Source organism: Astyanax mexicanus, chromosome 7, assembly GCF_023375975.1.
Source record: "Astyanax mexicanus isolate ESR-SI-001 chromosome 7, AstMex3_surface, whole genome shotgun sequence".
NCBI lineage: Eukaryota > Metazoa > Chordata > Actinopteri > Characiformes > Acestrorhamphidae > Astyanax > Astyanax mexicanus.
In genome coordinates, this window is record NC_064414.1 from 47,561,264 (window position 1) to 47,581,683 (window position 20,420).

General features: G+C 36.3%; 2 protein-coding genes across 4 annotated transcripts in view; one reads left to right on the forward strand and one right to left on the reverse strand.

The window, feature by feature from the left end:
- The window catches only part of LOC103040350 (dual specificity testis-specific protein kinase 2-like), a 28,501-nt gene extending 19,292 nt beyond the window's left edge, over nt 1–9,209 (forward strand). For all 3 annotated transcript variants that reach the window (XM_022684494.2, XM_049481147.1, XM_049481148.1), the window contains exons 9-11: nt 969–1,055; nt 1,185–1,281; nt 3,358–9,209. In XM_022684494.2, coding sequence (XP_022540215.2) covers nt 969–1,055; nt 1,185–1,281; nt 3,358–4,487 — 1,314 coding nt within the window. In that variant the 3' untranslated portion in view covers nt 4,488–9,209. The remainder of the gene's footprint in view (nt 1–968; nt 1,056–1,184; nt 1,282–3,357) is intronic.
- Nucleotides 9,210–9,467: 258 nt separating this feature from the next.
- Nucleotides 9,468–20,168, reverse strand: LOC103040043 (uncharacterized). The gene is made up of 8 exons (XM_007253711.3): nt 20,088–20,168; nt 19,329–19,393; nt 17,353–17,625; nt 15,998–16,276; nt 14,362–14,640; nt 12,351–12,632; nt 11,962–12,243; nt 9,468–10,397 (listed from the first exon to the last, which is right to left on the reverse strand). The coding sequence occupies exons 2-8, from the start codon at nt 19,369–19,371 to the stop codon at nt 10,285–10,287; spliced, it is 1,551 nt and encodes a 516-aa protein (XP_007253773.3). The 5' UTR covers nt 19,372–19,393; nt 20,088–20,168; the 3' UTR covers nt 9,468–10,284.
- Nucleotides 20,169–20,420: the final 252 nt, after the last annotated feature.

Here is a 20,420-nt window from a genome sequence, read left to right on the forward strand (position 1 = left end):
TTCAAAGTAAAAGCAAAATTCTAAACCTTATTTATTTTAACATCTCAGCAGACATACCACTAAAGTGTTTCCCTGCATTAATTTTTAAAGCACAAGAAGTATACAAAGATTAATTCTGCTACTGCTGCTGCTGCTTCAGAATGTTAAAAACAAAATACTAAACAACATATAAAAAAAAAAAGAAAAATCTGCATCAGTTTTTTAAATGGAATATATAAAACAAGGTATTCATAAGAAAAAGACATAAAGATTAGAAAATAAAGTAAGTTCTAGCTAATGCTAAATTATTGTAATTATTTTTATTTTCAAAGCAAAGGCCATCTCTCGCTGGAAGTGGCAGCACATAGTACTACATGTAATATGTACATTAGCACTACTACTTAATACTACTACATAAAAAAAATTAAAGCCACATTGACGCCACATTAGATCACGTGACTGAAATGTACATTAAGAAAGACTACCTTAGCAGTTGTGTGTTTTTAAAAAGAACTGCCTATGTTACTATCCTAGTCCTGTACAGCTTCTATCTTTCAGCTGAAAACCAGACAGTTTGTGAAGGGGTTGTAAACTGTTACCAAGCGTGAGATGTGATACTCTAAACACTAAAAGTGAACTTGAACCTGCTGTTTATAAGCAGTAGGCTATAATATTATCAGTTTTTGATAAAAATGCAGTTAATTACCAAATACACATTTATCAAATATCAAATGCATTGTTTTTGTAGGTTTTTAGAGGTTAAACATAAACTAAAACCTACTATTTTTCACCTGCTCCCTCCCACACCCCCTGCCGGCATTGTATACAGCAGCGCTGTTGGGGACAGGGGAGGAAGAGGGTAGCGTGTGGGTTTACTGCATGAAAAAAACCTAAAGGGAACAATGCAATATTTCAAACTTTCAGAAAATGGACATTTACCTTCTTCATTTTAATTATTATTATTTAATTTGTTACTTTTTTCTTTACAGGACTTTGGGCTGGATGTGCAGGCTTTTGAACATATGGTTGGTGATTGTCCACCGCCACTCCTCACCCTGGCTGTTAACTGCTGCAATGTAAGATACACACAAACACATGCACACCACCTTTTCTTACAGGTTTCCTGCTGAATCCAGTTCATTGACTCTGTGTTAGACTCATGTCTGTTTTAAACTATGATTTTCTCTTGGTCTCTTGGTGTACAGATGAGTGCAGATATCCGCCCTTCTTTCTCGGACATTGTCATTAATTTGGAGAGAATGGAGAGGGAGCGGGAGAAGACTGAAGCACCAGTCATCCTCGGTAAGAATCATTTGAGTTTTAGGACAACAGGTGTTAAACTTTTATGTGAAACCTAGAAGATTAAAGTTACTATTTTGGACCGTCTTGATTTGCTATCAGGACAAAGTGTCAGGACACTTGCTTATTCAGCTTTCAGACATCCTGGGTACAAGTTTAAATATCTGACTGCATTCATTAGAAGAGGTTTTCACAAACATTTGGGCATATAGCAAGTGAATTTGAGTGTAAGTGGCTTTGGACAAAAGCATCTGTCGAATGTAATGTAATGTATCTAAACATAAATTAATGTTTCTGTAGCCTTACCCATGTTACCTAAATTTAATTAGCAATAATGTTTATGTGGAATAATATTTAATGTATAGAGATGGATTAGTATCAGCTAGTACACAATGTTAAAGTAGTGTAACTGGTACTGTACTATAAAAAAGTATGGGAGATCCTTACACCAGTGGCAGTTATAGGGGCAGAGCTACAGAGTCATTGGCCCCAGCTGAAATCTGATTGCCCCCGTGAAATACATCCCTGTCCAAAATCCACAAAAATGAAAGAAAACACTTGCAAAATTCAAATGCAACAGCTCCAAAGAATAACAAAGTAACTGAGTACATTAAAAACAAAATACATATATATTTGATGTGGGTTTTTTTTGTTTTGAATTTGCAACATGCACTTCTTCCTTTTAATTCTTAACATTTTGTTTGCAGATTAAGTTTTTTTGTGTAAAACTGTGTAAGCAGGGTTTGAACCTGGTGTGACTGGTAAAACAATACGTAGCTCCCCCCTATGAATATTGTGTCCCCTTACTTAGAAAATCCTAGATCCTTTACTGCCCTACACATAAACTGTGCAGTATATTAAGTAGCGTAAATTCACTGTTTTATTGATCTGTGCCTTTAACAGGGTTCTTACGGTCATGGAAAAACTGAAAAAGTAATTGCATTTTAAAATAGCCATTTCCAGGTTTGGATAAGTTTGGGAAAAATAAAAATTTGGTCCAAAAAGTTGGACGTTTGGTCTACAAATCTTTTTGTTTCAGTTTATTGATGGAGAAAATCTATTTTGAGCTACAAATACATTAGTTCATTACTGAGTTAATTCTGTAATTTATCCCTACACAATGGAGCTCTCAGGATCTGACTGACATTTTATTATTAAAGATAGTGTCTCAACATTTTATCAGCTTCATTTTAGACCTACTATATTTAATTTTTATTATAGTTTTAGTTTATTTTTTATTGTCCATGTCTGCTCATGAAAATGTGCATTGAAGGCATGGAAAAATAAAGAATCATGAAATTTAGTGGTTACAGGGTCAAATCAAATCCATTTTTTTATTGCGCTTTTTACAACTGGTGTTGTCACAAAGCAGCTTTACAGAAACATGATCAGACGACAAAGTATCAGGCAAAAATACAGAACACAGAACCCCCAGTGAGCGCGGAGGCAAGGAAAAAGCTGCAGGAGGAAAAAACCTTGGGAGGACCAAGACTCACATATGAGGGGAACCCATCCTACCACTGGTCAAATGGCTTTTAAATTAATTTTAAGAAGTCTTTTATACATCCACATAGGTCTTATATATTCAGGAGTATAGCAGCACCACTAATGGAAGCAGTGAGAGTTCATGTAAGCTTGGTTGTAATCAGTAGTGAAGAGTAAGATGGATGATAAGCAGCTGATCTGTGGTGGGTGATGGAGAAGAGCTGACTTCAGAAACTTCCATCAGTCTGGCTGGACAGGAGACGTGAGAGCCTGAGGGTCCAACATCTATCGTTATCTGGTCAGAAAGGTGGGCAGTCAGTAACTCAGAAAAATCCAGAGAGATGGAATTAGTTTTGACTGGATTTATGGAGAACAAAAAAAAAAAATAGAACATTATCAGAGTGTGATTATTATCTAATGATTTCAGCAGATCTGAATTAAACAGCCTAACTAAAGGCAGAGAGCCAGAAGGTAACATAGACACGTGTATGAACCCTGCTTTAAAAGTTAATGCATTGAGACTAACATTGCTGTATCAGAAGGTATCTGTGTTGCTTTTATTCACTCTCCTCCTGTTTTGCTTTACCTCCACAGAGCCTGTTGCCGTTGCCGTTAGCCCATACCGCAGGAGGAGTTCACCCTGTCCAGTCAGTGACAAGCGTCTGTCCCGGAGTCAGTCGGACATGCTGCCCCCGTCTTCCTCTCCATGTCTGGGCACACCGGTCCGCGTTAACCCCTTCTCCCTCCGTCACGACCTGAACTGCGGACGCATCAAGCTATTCGACACGCCCAGCAAGTCTGTCATCTCCCTCACCTTCACTCTGCCCCCGCCCCCCGACTCCTGTGCCTCTCCACCCCTGGGCAGGGTCTCGCCGCCCCGCAGGTGCCAGTCCCTGCCCTGCACGCCGGAACTGGGGCGTCCCCTGGCTTTGTTCCGTGAGCCGGAGACCCCGAGCGTAGAGGAGGACGAGCAGGAGCAGGACGAGAAGAGGCCAGTGCTGGAGAACGGAGAAACTGAGATGATAATAAAAGAGGAGGAGAAGGAGGAGAAGAAAAGCATGGATGATTCTGAAGATGTCGGTCAGGACTCTGGTTTAGCACTGGAGCTGGAGATGGTTTCTCTAGAGCGAGTGGAAGAAGAAGATGAAGAAAGTCAAACTGAAGTTAATGGACTCTTTCGCTCAGAGCCAATGGACTGCAGTAAATCCCCCGAAGCACACGAGGGCGCCCTCGCGGTGACTGGAAAGCGCCTCTTCGTCAGCAGCTCCTCCTCTCCATCCTCCTCTTCTTCTTCCTCGTGTCGGCAGCCCAACGGCTGGCCCAGGCCCGTTTCGAACGGACCACCGTCTCTACCTCCACTGCCCCGCTTGGACAACAATAACAGTTGCCTTCTGGGAGCCGGCAGGACGCCGCCGTGGGCTCGGCTCAATGGCTACCGCGGCCGCTGCGGTCAGGAGCCTCTAGCGCCCCCTGCCGAGCAGGACGAGGTCATGTCGTGTCCGAGCTGCTGCCTAGTGGGCTTTAGCTTCCCTTCCGTGTGCCTGCGAGGAGCTCCGCCCACTCGGCCTTTGCCACGCCCATACAGGAACCTTAACGGTGGGGAGGCAGCAGCTGCTGCAGCTGCTAATGCAGCCAAGGGACTGCTTTGTCGAGGAGCGAATGGACTGGCTCCGCCCACAGTGCCCTGCGAGCCGGGGCTGCCTCTACCAGAAGCACAGACATAGTGATGATGGCGTCACTGCTGTGGTTGGATTGTTATTGACTGTGTCTCCTGTAAGGAGTGGGAGGATATCAGCGCTGATATCAGTGTTATCAGTGGTAGTAGTGGTTTTGAGTCAGGAGAGATTGCCTTTGTGTGTTTGTAGGCCGTTATGATGGAAAGACAAAGAAAAAAGCGAAGAGGCCATTATGGTCTAATTTACACCTGGCATTAACATGCATCCTGGGTGATCTAATAGTTTAATGATTGCTAAATTGCATTTAGCAAGTTAGGGCTGCAACTATTGATTAATATTTTGGTAGTCGACTAATCTGCTGATTGTTTTTTTCCGATTAGCCAACGATTATTATTCTGCCATGTGCTCCATCTCTAAAAACGATAGAAACAGCTGATCATGATTTTTAAAAGGCATTCAAATGTCTGGATTTTGTTTAATAGTGGAAAGTACTGATATTTAGTGAGTAAATACAGGGGTTGGACAATGAAACTGAAAAACCTGGTTTTAGACCACAATAATTTATTGTCCTGACAGACAGTTCTGGTGGAAACAGTAGAGTTTTATGTTTTTTTGGATACAATCCGGGTTAGCACCCAAACATCCCTTTCAGACAGCTTCCTCTTACAGCATCCACAGTTAATCCTGTTGGATGTGGTTCATCCTTCTTGGTGGTGTGCTGACATTACCCTGGATACCATGTCTCTTGGTCTCTTGGTCACAGATGCGCCAGCAAGAAGTGCACCAACAATTTGTCCTCTTTTGAACTCTGGTATGTCACCCATAATGTTGTGTGCATTGCAATATTTAGAGCAGAACTGTGCTCTTACCCTGCTAATTGAACCTTCACACTCTGCTCTTACTGGTGTAATGTGCAATTAATAAAGATTGGCCTCCAGGCTGCTCTAATCTAGCCATGAAACCTCCCACACTAAAATGACAGGTGTTTCAGTTTCATTGTCCAACCCTTGTATGTAATCTGTTGTGTTTGGCCACTTTTGGAGTTAAGCTATGGTAAAAAAAAAATTGGTTGTCTAGTTTTCAGCACAAATTGAGATGATTCACCTAGTTTCACAACAGCTACGAGCCAGCCATCTCCTTTAACCATTAGCTTAAAGTTTTTTTTTTTAACCATTTGCTCAGCTAACTCTGTCGGACGGTGGACGGTGTGATCTCACTGATGATATGCACGTTCCAGCAGGGGCAGTGACACAATTAATTTGCTTTTGAGTTCACACTACAAAAATAATGCATTAATATTTGTACCTCTAACCACCTCTGAATGTGTTTTAGTGATTGCATCACGATCTGTCCTCTAGATACACTACCTACCTTTCATACATGTGCTGGTCATTTGGTTCACGATTGGCTCACCCAGGATGCATGTTATTAATAATGCCGATTGTGAACAGGGTTTGTGTGCTGTATGGTAGGTATAACGAATCTGATGTGTTTTTGTGTTTTTTTGGGGTTTTTTTTCTTGTGGCTGCACTGTGATGCGTTTACACGATAATACAAACCACAGTTGCATTTTGAGAAGGTGCTACTTTGGCTACACAAACCTTCAAAACGTCAAAAGCCACTGTGCTAAAACTGCTCTGAAACAGTGTGTGTGTGTAAATGAGTGTGTAAGAGAGTTAAAGAGAGAATGTGCAGTGTGATTGAATGCAAATCTTTTAATTACTTTGATAATCACTCCTCTGAACCCGAGGGTTGTTTATTTTGAGTGTGAATGTGAAAGATATGAAGAGCATGAGAGAGTGAGAGAGAGAGAGAAGTGTGAAAGTAAGTGTGTGATTGGTTGAGAGAGAGAGAGAGATCAGAAGACTTCTTATGGAAGTCTGAAATTGTGTTGATTATATTGTGCGTCTAGAAGCAATGTGTGCAATAAGTCAGTGTTGATTCAGTTGTAAATACTCTTTTTTTATTTTTAGATGGGGAATGCACCATTTTGAGTACGATAGGAGAAATGGATTTGCTTGTTTTTGTAAAGCGTGTCATTTTTTTCTGTCTCCTTCTAGTGGCAGAGAGGATCCTTGCTGGTCAGGTTATTGCTGCTTTATGAAGTTAAACACTTGTGTACGTGTATTTTACTTATGGCAAAAAGTGAGACAACCAGATCACACAGGACGGACGGGACTAAATCTGTGAATTGAGAAAGTACCATTAAAATAATATCAGAAAAATAATAATCAAAACTAATTGAGTATTGACTGTAAACCTGCTGAAGAAAACAACCTGGCAAGCTCAAGCTGGAGAAGCTGGTGAAGCTGGCTAAGCTGATTGACCAGTTTACCTTTTTACCAGCATTGGTTATTTATTTTATGTAATTTCTCCGGTTTAAGTGGTCAACCAGTGTGAACAACCTGACCCAGGTAATTCAGCCATTGAGTCCAAGATAGTTGACCAACATAGCCACGCCAAACTAGTAAACCAACCATGTTGTTTGAGTTAGCTGTGCTTGTAGACCAACTAAACCATCAAACTCCAATGATTCTTTGAAAATATATGAGGGTGGGAAGTTAAGCAGGTGTACCAGCTTAACCAGTTTGTTTACCAGCATATAGTGGTTGTGTTTAGCCTGGATGCTCAGCTTTTCATCCACCTTGACCATCAAGGATTAGCTTAAACTAGAGGTTTCCGATCAGTGAAACATTTATTAATTGAACTTTCTGACTGTCATAGCCTAAATAAAAAAAATAGAAAATTGGATGTAAAAATGTATTATTTCATTTTCTTTATGAGGAGCAATGTACAAGAAATACATTTTCATCAATTTTTCCAATTTTAGTTTTTTCATCTCCTCTCACAATCGAAATTTGATGAAAATTAAAAAAATAAATCTTTCATTTTCTGATTTTTCCATTTTTGCATTTTGCAAGTCGGATTATACCATCAGATTTGTGTTACAAGACACAACATTGGCCAAACCAAAAAAATATATAAAGAGAAGATTCACCTTTTCATTTTTCTTGAAATTCTGTTTGCAAAAGGCTGAAGTAAATAATTAGAAAATTGTGAAAAAAAATCATTCTTTACTATACTGAATGGGACAAAATGAGTTTTATAAGTCCTTATACCCATGTTCTTTTTTCTAATGTAGCTTGATTCGGTCAGAAAATTAAACTGCTAAACAATACACTGATCGTTTCCAACATATTGCTGGTCATGGCCCCATTTAACCCACCACAAAACATCCCATTACCCGCACAAACATTTAATTGAACATCTTAAACAAAACCAGAGCAACAATTATTGTAGCTTATTAATTGATTTTTAAAATTGTATAATGGAGATTAATTAGAGGTATATTTAAATGGTGATATCCAGTTACACATCAAAAGTTATGTAAGTAACTAAAAATCGTAATCAAGAATTTCTCATATATTTGAAGAATATCAAGATGCTTACTTTTTTTTTTTACAATATTGTCCAGCTCTGCTTGATTTATTTTTTTTTCTATGTGAAAGACCTTGTTCTAGATGTTTAATCTTTGGGTGAATCTTGTACAGGTTAATATTAACACAACTAGCTGGCCAATCCACCAGATAGGTTTGATAATCATGTGACTTAAACATACCAGACTCAATTTGACTCAAATTTAATATTTTATTTTATGTTTCGCCAAATATCTTACATTTTTAACTAATGTTTATTAAAAACAAAAAAGAAATCTGCATTTTTTTGGCCATTGACCCAATATAGCACTGTGAGACACTCTCTAGTCTTGATCTGGTCTTGATTCTTCAGCAGGGATTAATGATTTCTAGTATTTAGATCAACAGAATGCCACTGTTCTCCAAAAAACATAAACAGAAAAAGTGAATTTTTCTTTAGTTCTAGGGTCTTTAGAGTAAATAAACCGAGTCCCGTCCACTTTCCTGTGTCTTCTGGTCCACTTCCTCTCTGATGTAACAGCATGATGTTCAAACCTCTATCAAACCCCTTCAGATCCATCCAAAGAGTTCTTTTAAAGCCTGTAGAAGATCGCCTGGCTGACCAGCTCTGTGCCATGAGTGTAGAAAAGCCTCTGCATGCAGAGAAGAGCGCTAAAGGCCGATCTGTACATACCAATGCATGAGCGACACTAGCCCACTCTCTCTCCACTGCATCCTCAGTGTGGTGCTTTATCTGCAGACCACCACCGTTCTCCGTTTGTCTGAAGAGGTTCCTGTCCTGTTCTGATGTGGTACAGAATGCTTCACTGGGAGTTAGAAATGGATGTGGTAGGAAGGCAGGCTCGAAACGCTGTCGGCTAAAATAATAAGCTATCTTTTACAGAAATGGGGCAGGCATTTTGGAAATGCAAGCTGTATTTAGAGTAAAGTAGCCTGTGCTGGTCACTCAAGAGTAGGATGTACCTACACTGCACTTGTTTTTTCACATGAAATTGATGTACGTTAATATTTAAAATGAATAGAAAATGTTCTAACGATACTGAAGTGGTACCGTTTGGTTTGCTGGTGAGTAAGCTCCGTCTCTTGAGTGCTAGTAATGGACGCTAGTAACAGACACTATGGATGTAAAGACTGAATTTGAACATTTGATTCTTAAGTGTGAATTTACTGTGTAAAGGTTAGTTTTGTTTTTACGGTCTTCTTCCCCCCTAGAAAGCACTTATCACAATGAATATTATCAATACCGGGGAGAATAAGCTTTAATAAATGTCAACGATTCATGTTATTTATGAAAATGTCTTCAATATTAAAAAAAAGATTGAATGTAACGCTGCTTCTGTCTCTGTTTCTACTTTTATATAGGTTTAGTTTTTTTCATTAAAGGGTAATTAATCCCTCTGATTTTAGCTGAGACTCCACCCTCAGTTTAAATTTGAAAAATGCTAAAAAAAAAAAAAAAAAAACACTGGGTGATGTATGGGTTTAGAGGTGGGGCAGCAGGGAGAATTGCCATGTTCAGGAGTTTTCCTGAACATGGCAATTACTTTGAAACCAATAAAACATCAAATAAAACACACACACACACAAAATAAATAGTTTCATTTTTTTATTGATTTGGCCAGCATATAAAATTTCTTACAATGTATACTTTTATAAACAGACAAAAATGAACACAATTCACCGTGGATTTATGGAACATATTTCCTGAGCTCACGATTTCACAACTATACCAAGTATTCAAAGGTGGGAAGTGTAGGGTTGGATCTGATGCCCAAAACACACCCGTAATTAATTAAAAGAATTACATGGTGAATAATTGATGAAAGCCACACATGGTGTACTTTTCCTGGCATTACAATAGCAAAGACACACTGTCACGCCCTAATTCTAACCGCACAGTGCATGGATTAACAGCTCAACCGTAGATTACTAAAAATAGGTCCTCATTATATGTTGTATATTTGCATACTTCTGTATTTGAAAAATCCTTTGATTGATCGATTAAAATGGTAAATACAGGAAAATTCTGTCAATTTAAGCATGTACCACTTTAAACAGCATCTGCAAAACAGAAGCTTTAAAAGCTTTAACATAAAAATAAACAGTATACATACATACAGTACAATATACTGTAAAACTTTATTGTATTGTTATCTTTGGCAGCTCATGTTTTGGAGTGTAGACACAATTCTAAACAAAATTCAACCTAAATCTGCACTACTTTATAATGCAGATAATAACAGTGTCATAAAAGCAGTACAGACATCTCGTTCTGTCACAATAATTTAAAGCGTATAAAAGTAAGTAGTATAAAAGTCTTAAAATTACAGTAATATCAATATTATATATTGTAATTATTTTTGGGGGAAATGTTATGTCATGATAATTGTTAATGATTGTGCTTCTTCTTAAGCTGATATCTGGAACTGGCACTGCTCTGACCCCCACTTGCAGTACCCGAGAACAGCGAGCACCAGAACAACCAGCACCAGAAAACCTAAAAACGCCAAGTTCACAGGTTCTGCAGAAACACACACACAGACCAGAAATCAGTGCTGCTCACCATCCAGCATATCAACATTTATTCACAACTGAATCAACTTCATATCAACCTCATATCAACTTAAATCAATGTGAAATTATGTTAATTATTTAAAAAAAACATATATTAAACTTTTTATTGCAACATTTATTCAACAACTTACTTTCAAACCTGTAAGGTATAAACTACAGATTACCTTCCCTTTTTTATTCCAGTGTTTAATAAAGACAATGCTTCCATAGAGAAACACTAAAACAAACTTCACTTTCTGTACTTTCTTTGGCTTATTTAACAAAACATACTTGTTTAAGGCTTTAAATCTATTTAGATTATATGGATAGATATAGACGGATTGGATGGATGGATAGATGGATGGATGGATGGATGGATGGATGGATGGATGGACAGATTGAATGGATGGATAGACAGAATGGATGGATGGATGGATGGATGGATGGATGGATGGATGAGTAGACAGGATTTATGCGTAGACAGATTGGATGGATGGATGGATGGATAGATTGGATGGAGTGATAAACAGATTGGATGGATGGATGGATGGATGGACTGGTTTGATAGACTGGATGGATGGATAGATTGGATGGATGGATGGATGGAAAGGATGGATGGATGAGTAGACAGCATTGATGCGTAGACAGATTGGATGGATGGATGGATGGATGGATGGATAGACAGATTGGATGCATGGATGGATGGATGGACTGGTTTGATAGACTGGATGGAAGGATGGATGGAAAGGATGGATGGATGAGTAGACAGCATTGATGCGTAGACAGATTGGATGCATGGATGGATGGGTGGTTGGATGGATGGATGAATAGACATGATGGATGCATAGACAGATTGGATGGGAGGACGGATGGATTTTTTTATTATTACTTTTCTTTCAATGTTTTTCGCTTATTTAATTTAGCCAAACATCTGATTTTTCTAGATTGTCTACATTTTTATTTATTATTATAATTTTTTTAATTATAATATTTTTTTATTTTGTATTATTTTGTGCTAGATTTTTATAAATGCATGACATGGTTTTTCTTTGCCTGTTTTAAAGTCTTATTTATTTCTTTTGTTAAGCACTTTGTGTGACTTGAAAATGTGCTGTATAAATAAATATGTTTAAATGAACTGAAACTTAAGTTTAAGTAGATATTTGAAGTGGCTTTATAATTAAAATACTGGGTGAGTGATGTATTTATGGATGAGTGGAGTATTTAGATACATGATATATAATCTCCCTTTAGTTTCTGAAATAAATGGGTGTCCTGTGACTTTTGACTCACCCAGTATACAGTAATCTAATCATATAATGAAAATGACTTTTTAAAGATTCCAACAAAAAAACTTCATAAGAATTTTTAAAAAGTTTTTACAACAATTTTTTTTTATGCTGAAACTACAAATTTTGAAATGTTGAAAGTTGGTAATGTTTCAGCTGGGTAGATTTAGAAATTCACCATCAGGTTTTATCAATAATGACAAAATTAAGGAAACGTAGAACATTTTACCATCAGAAACTTACCAGCGAGTCCTAATGTGACGATCTTGACCTCACGACCTTTTCCATCAATAAGTGTGTACTGGCCCACATCTGATGCGTTCACGTTCATCACCTGGATGCTGCTGCTGGTCACTTGTATCCGATTACTGTACTCATCCAGATTCTCCACTGGTGAGCCTCGCTGCACCAGCATCACGTTCACATCTTTACTGGAGAAACGCAGAGTGGCTTCCTCACTCGAGAGGCCGGCCAGAGAAATGGTGAACGTCTTTCCTTCCACACAGTACTGGGTGTTCCTATCAGCTTTTAAAACAAGAGTAAAGAGAGGAGTATTAGACTCACAGTAAATGTTTTATTATTTACAACCTGACAACAAAGATTATCCACAGAGAGGATAAAACATTACTTACTGTGAACTTTCACTTTAGTGACACAGATCACTTTGCTGAAGTTGTTCTTCTGAGTGTAATCTCCCTGATCCTCAAAGTTGACAGAGTTAATTATGAAGTGCATATCAAATCCAGATCCTTCCACTGCTCCTCTTTCAGGCTGGATGCTACTGGACCAGATGGTGTTAATCTGGGTTTCATTAATAAATTTAAACTCCAGTGAACCAATCTGGTATAGCAGGTAGATGCTCAACTGGTGGCCATAAGAAAGGTCCATATTCTGAATTTTTGAGGCACAGGGATCTAAATGGAAAGACAAAAAACATAAGAAAAAAAACAAAAAAAACATTAAATAACATGAGCCGATGCTCCCAACAGGCTAGTGATGGCTATTTTTACACCATTAACAAGCTCACATAGTAGCTTTATGCTTTATTGGTAGAATTGGTAGAATTGGTAGAAGGGCCCTGACTTTTAAAACAAGGCACTGAGAACTTTGAAAGTGCACAGATAGTTTATTAAAAGTTTATTTAGTTGCTATAAGTCAACTGATGTGCACGAAGGAATAGGAAGAATGGGGGAACAAACTGCAATATTAATTCCGTGGAAATGCATGAACATTATGGAGATATTTTCAGCAACAGCTGGAATTTATTTATATTGCATCACATATTTGCATGGGCAATGCTATGCCCCTATCACTAGCACTGAAAGCCTGTTCGGAGCATCTACTAAAAGCGCTGTATTTTGGGAATGCTGGGGGTAAATGAAGATGAGCTATTTGACAAACATTCGTATTTATTATCATGTTTTTCTGCACGCCAACTCCATTTCACATGGGGGTTCTCCTTCAAATTAAAACACTACTTTTTGCAAGCATGCATAAAAATCCATAAAATAAGTTAAAATAAGCACTTTTCGCTCATAAGAACCAGATCAGGTATGCGTCAGTTTTAGTGGAACCGAGGATATGTAACAGAATACGTCATCAACAGCTCATCATGTGCAATTAGACACACGCACAGAGATGTCGTCACAGGTTTGTTCTAAAAAAACCTACTGTTCTTTGGTTCCAGTTGGAAACAAACTTTTTGGGTTCCATAACCAAGGCCTAAAATTAGATGTGCAACCTGGAACAAAGCCAATTCCATACTGGTGGAAAAGTGCTATGAGTGCATTTACATCTGATAAAGAAAAATCTCAAGTCAAGTCAAGTAGTTTTATTGTCAATACTGCATATGTACAGGACATACAGAGAATTGAAATTATGTTACTCTCCTTCCCAATTTTACAGCAAGTACAGATAATAGAAATAATAAAAGAGAATGGGAGACACTATGGGTACAATACAGCAGGGACACAAACAGACATACATGAGACAGAAACAAGGTGCAGTAGTGGTGGGGGTGAAATAAGATATATAAATATAAGTAAAAAAAGAAATAGATATATAATATAAAAGAGTGGGAGACACTATATATACAATACAACAAGACACAATAAACATACGTAACACGGAAGACAATAGTGCAATATTGATGGTGATTGAGATGGGAGGACAGTATAAATAGAACCCATATAACAGTAGTGCAAATATGGTATATAGCTTAAGGCTGGTAAAGTGAATGAGTGCGTAAAGTTCTTTCTTTAGAGCTACAGACGCAGCAATGAGCTTTTTATTGAATGAGTTTCTGTCTCATCTAGCTACGCTTGCATGCTTGCACATTCCAAGAAAGCCAAAAGAAAAGTTTACATGCACTGATAAATCTGATCTGATTACTAACGCAAAATACATAAATACTATTTATTTTTTTAGATCCGGATATGTGTGGATTTAATTATGCAATCCTTGTATATTTTTAAAATTATAATTAATAATTAAAATACGTTTGTTATTATTTTCATGTTACAATTATTTCATTATTAAATTAAAAGTACTATAATATTAACATATCACCCTCTTTCTAATCATCTTATCAATGATCTAATCATTAATATAATATACTGGTATATGGTAACTGCTAAAACTCACCAGTGACTTTTACAGTGATGACCTTGACCTCATGATCTTTCCCGTCCAGCAGTGTGTACTTCCCTCCATCCGACACCTGAACACTGAGCACCTGGATACTGCTGCTGCTCACCTGGATCCGTCCGGAGTAGCCGGGGTGGTGCACAGGTGAGCCTCGCTGCACCAGCATGAGCGTCACGTCTTTACTGGAGAAACGCAGACTGGCTTCACTCCTCCACTGATCTCCCAGAGGAACACTGAGAGTCTGACCAACCAGTAAACTCTGACTGCCTGTAGAGGCTTTTAAAACAAGCAGAAGGAGCATTAGAGTCAGTTAAAGTAAAATCTGTACTGTTATAGAATCAGCACTGTAAAAAACACAGTGTAAAATTTTAATTTCTAAAAATCTATTAAAATATGATACATGAACTCAGCTAGAAATGTGTAGTAGAAGGTAGAAAGTTACATGAAAGTTCTGAAAGTTACGACTTGGTCGTTGGTTTCTAAAACGTTTAGTCGGTCATGTTTGTTTTTTTATAAATATGGATTTTTTAGTCCTCTATTTCTTTGTTTATGCTTATATTTTTATTATTTTAACTATTTATTTCATTGTTTTGTTGCTTAATATTTTATTTAAATTTTAGATTAAATTTATTTTTTAGTAAAGCTTGGTTACATTAAAATGAGGATTTTTATTGATTATGTAGTTTTTGATATAAACAATGCAATTTCATAATTATAAGCTATTAGTTACAATAGTTGCTATTAACTTTTTATTTTAGTATAAATATTCCATTCTTATGTTAAAATAAACAATTCAGTTCCTGAATGGAATGCAAATTCATTAAATATGATTTATTTAGTCTGATATCTGTGTGATTATGTGTCATTTTGTTTTCAACTTGGAAAATTGTAGAAGAAATTTTATAATAATGTTAGTTAATAATGATGCAAACCATTATTATGTTACATTTTCAGGACATTCCTGTAATTTTACTGGCTAACCTCCCTGAAACCTTTTTAAAACATTGCTAAATGTTCATAAAACGTTCTAATAAGGCATGGAGGCTAAACCCAGCTAGAAATGTGTGGCTACATGAACGCTACATGTACTTTCCTAACATTACAACATTTTGTTTTGGAATTGCTAATTGAATATTTCTGTTTAACTTTTGTTTGTTATACTCTTGTTAAAAATAATGTCATTTTTAGATTTTTAGTAAAAATCCAGTAAATATTCAATGTTATGTAAAAAAAATGCTCTAGTTAAGTTTGGAAAGCTCATTTATTAAATATCAGTGAAATGCAAGTTTCTAAAACATTCTTTAAAAGGTTCTAAAGGTGTGCAGTTTAAGGTTCTTTGATCTTTAAAATTATGTGATCTTCTTTTTTTTTTTTATTTTTTTTTTTATATGACTTCTCTGTGTATTTTCTAATTTGTAAAGCACTTTGAATGACCGCTGTGTATGAAAGGTGCTATATAAATAAACTTGCCTTGCCTTGCCTTGCCTTCAAAATCTGAAATTAGAACCCAATTATGACTTTTCATTTAAACTGGTGAAAAGTGGAAGTCTGGTGCACTATAGCTTCAGTGGCTGTCTGGTGTGCTATATCTGCAGTGTGAGCTGATATGATGATGTTTACAGCAGTAACTCACCAGTAACTCTTAGAGTGACGACCTTGACCTCACGACCTTCCCTGTCTGAGAGAGTGTACCTCCCTCCATCTGAGGCGTGAACACTGAGCACCTGGATGCTGCTGCTGGAGACCTGGATGGGTGAGTTGTCTGGAAGTGTCCCCACACGTGATCCTCTCTGCACCAGCAGGATGTTCCCCTCACTGCTGGAGAAACTCAGACTGGCTTCAGTCCTCAAAAGACCTTCCAGTGAAATACTGAGAGTTTGACCAATCTGTAAAGTCCTGCTTTCTGTTGAGGCTTTTTAAAGAAATTGGGAAGAATAGAAACATTAGAATTCAGGTAAAAATATAATCGGTTTTTGTACTTTCTGGCAGGAGGCTGTCCAAAACAAATCTGTGAAAAAATGGCATTTTTTTGGCAGCAGGGGTTTCAAAATCTGCATTGAAAAAAGAACAGTTGTAAAAAAACAGCAGTGGTTCCAGCAGTGGTTCCATAAAAAAATTGTAAAAAAATATAACTTTCTGTGAGCAGGGGGTCCAGACCATATCTGTGAAAACCTGAATTTTCTGTATTGAAAAAAATGTTGTAAAAAAAACTGTAATTTTAAGGCTGTAAAGTTTCCAGAAAAAAATCACTAAAAATTATTAAAACTTTCTGGCACCAGTGGTTCCATAAAATATCTGTAAAAAATTTAAACTTTCTTGCAGCAGTCGTTCCATAAAATATCTGTAAAAAAATAGAACTTTCTTGCAGCATTGGTTCTATAAAATAGTCTTACAAACTTTCAGGCAGCAGGGTATCCAAAATTGTATTGAAAAACAGATATAAAGAACTGTAATTTAAGAGCTGCAGTGTTTCCAGAACAAATCACTAAGAATTACATTAGTTCCAGAAACTTCAAATAAAGATTAGTAATCTGGCAGGGGAAATCATAGGAAATAATTGTAAATATGGTCATTTTTGGCTGCGGGGGGTTCCACTAAATATTATTTAAAAAAATTGAATTTTCTGGCAGTACGTGTTCTAGAAACAAAAAGGCAATTTCTGACAGTAGAGGGGTTAGAAAATATCTAATAAATTTTTTTGACTGTCAAAAGTAAACACAGTAGTAGACGCACAGTCAGGTTAAAAAAAGCCCAAGTGTAATTTATCTAAAAACATGTGTAAATTAATATTAAAATATGTTTAAAATACGTTTAATTTCATGTCAATATGAAACATTTACTTTTTACATCTTACTTTGTGTAGAGTAACTGTACATTAACATTATTTTACTGTTTATTTACACACTCCCACACATGCTACTATTATATACTATCTCAATGTAAAATAAAGAGCACTAAGAGTGTACTATTACAGATATAATCACTTACAGTAAACCGTTAGTGTGGTGGCAGAAACCACTTTGCTCTGGTTGTTTCTCTGGGTGTAGGTTCCCTGGTCATCAAAACGAACAGACGTAATACTGAAGCTCTTAGACAAGAATCCGCTCACTTCTCCTCGTTTACACTGAGCGCTCCTGGGCCAGAGAGAGCAGCTGCGAGTTCTGTTTGCAGACGTAAACTCCAGCGTATTGTTCTTATCTTTGAGTTTGATACTCAGCTTTTGGCCATAACGCAGTCGCACAGATTCCCCAGCACACAACTCTGAGAGGAGAAGGGACATAAATCATTTTACTAGAATATTTTACACATTCTTAGAGTACCATGCAAATGTTCAAGCACCAAAGTATGTAACTGTAAAGAGTATGTAACTGTAAAAATGACTTTTGATATGTAAAAGATAAGGTAAAGATTACTATGTTCTTTTTTTTATTACTGTCAGCGAAACGGAAATTGAAAACAAAAAAAAAACATTTTGTTAATTTATGTTTATAAATTCTGACACTGTAAAACAGTAAAAAGTAGTTGATCCTAAACTTAAAATATAGCAAGTAAAATTGCTCCTGAAGCCTGCAATGTTTAGGCCAATTCAATTCAATTCAATTTTATTTATATAGCACTTTTTACAACAAAGGTTGTCACAAAGCCGCTTTACAGGAAAACCAGGTCCACGCCTCTTATGAGCAGCACCACAGAGATGCCAATTTTATGGTGACACAGTGGCAAGGAAAAACTCCCTTTAAGAGGAAGAAACCTTGGAAGGAACCAAGACTCAGTCCGAGGAACCCATCCTACTCGGGTTGACCCGCTCAGTACAAACAAACAACAAACAAATAACAGAACAAAAACAGTACAGAGAATTAAAGTGAACTATGGCTAATATAACAGGTACTAATTTATGAATATAAGAATGTGATGGGCACAAACTATAGAGCTATGGCTAATACAGAAACAGATACTGAGTGTGTTAATGGTAATCAGTGCAGGGTTGACAGGCCAGACAGTCAACCTAAGCAAAGGTTGCCTAATGGTTGTGCATACAATACAGATCATCACACTTATATAAAACAGTTCAGATTACTATACAAGACTTAATGAAGTGATCCATGAGGTTTATACTGTATGTCTTTATTTAGCTTCACAGTGTATGGGCACCAGTCCAGTCCTGTCTGGTGGACAACTGAACGCTGCTACTGAGCATGCGCACATCATTTATTACTTCGGTACCACTTTAAAATAAGACTACCTTTATAAAGGTTTATGAATGGTTTATAAAGGAGTTTACTAATAGTTAATAATTAGCTTGCAAATACTTTAAAACCATTTATTAAGCAGTTAATAACTATATAACAACACAGAAATAGAAATGGCAACAATGAGTTGAAAATTTGCAAATATTAATTCCACACTCATTGATACTGTCAAACCTCTGATATTTCTAGATACTGATTTTACTTTGTGTTTTCCATCAATCAGCATTAAACCTGTCAATAATATATGTGTAAGTTTGTTTAACTATTACTATAAATAAAATGACTTGAAGCTATGTTGAATTAAATTACTAAGCAAACAACAGATCACTGTGGCCTTTTCAACTGATGTGTTGTAACTGCTTATCAATGTTTTTTTTTTCAGTATTTACAACATAATCAATAATAATTAATAATCTAATTTATAAACACTTTATAAACCCTTCATAAAGGTAGTCTTATTTTAAAGTGGTACCATTACTTCTTATTACTAGTTGTTTTACATTTACTGAACTCAAAATAATATGTACAGTACTTTTACACCCTGCAATTAACATCTAGAAAGCTGAGAAGATTTCTCATTTATTTAAGTCATGAAATACAGTGTATTGCTTCTAACAAGGTAAAAGTATGATAATTGAGGGCATGAAAAATATCATATCTCTATGCTCTAATTTTAGCCTTTTATTAATAAATTGAACTAAAGAATGGTCTTACCTGTAATAAAAGCAGAGCAGAACAGAATCCACAAGACCTGCATCGTTTTATAGCTGAGCAGACACCTAAAATAGTAATGATGTAACATTGTTAATAAACCAAAACTGTCGTTAGAAATACGTCTGGCTTTTAAATGTTTTATTAAATTCCTTTGATTTTAGACAGAATAACTAGCCCTCCTTGAACCTCAATTGTCTGCAGAGCAAAAGATTTTGAAGGTTATTAAGAAAATGTAATGGATAAGGTTTTGAATAGTATTCTAAATTGATTTAAAAAGCATTGTATTGTATTTTCAATAAATATTTGAAACTGAATCATTATCGTAGTTTTAAATAAATGTGTATTGCAGTTTATTACTAAAAGGCAGTATATTTTAAATAGATTTTCAAATTTAAATCACAGCATTGAAAGATGTATGTGGTTATAAGCTGGTTATATATTAAGCTGTTTACATTTACCATCCAATAGAATTTGAGAGAAAAAGTGAAACACAAATGAGTACTCTAATTCTAATTTAAAGAAGAAAAAAAAACACATGTGGCTGCATTCCACAAATAAGCTATTAATTAATGTTAAAAATAAATAAAATTCAATAAAAACAGTCATAAATCTGATAAAAATGGTAAAAAAAAAGCTGCATTCCACAAATAAGCTATTAATTAATGTTAAAAATAAATAAAATTCAATAAAAACAGTCATAAATCTGATAAAAAATGGTAAAAAAAAAAAAAAAAAGTTATATAAAGGCAAAATACTCACTTGGACCTGAGTGTCAGTGTAGAATGTGTCACTGTGCTCTGTGTGAACTGATACTCAGCTTTTATATCAGATCACCTCCAGGGTGCAGTGCTGCTGTTTCCCACCTATAGACCAACCAGCATCCAGCCAGCATGCATAAAGCATCATCCAATCAGAGGAGTTTTCTTTGATATTAGATTAGGTGTTCCACTTCCACTATTATACAAAATCTATGATAAATTCTGTTTTTGATGAATGTTGAAATGGACTTTACACTAATTGAGTCCTAATTGTTTCTAAAGGTGAGCATCCAAACATGATCACATATAAAAGGTTCCCTGATGGAGCAAAAAA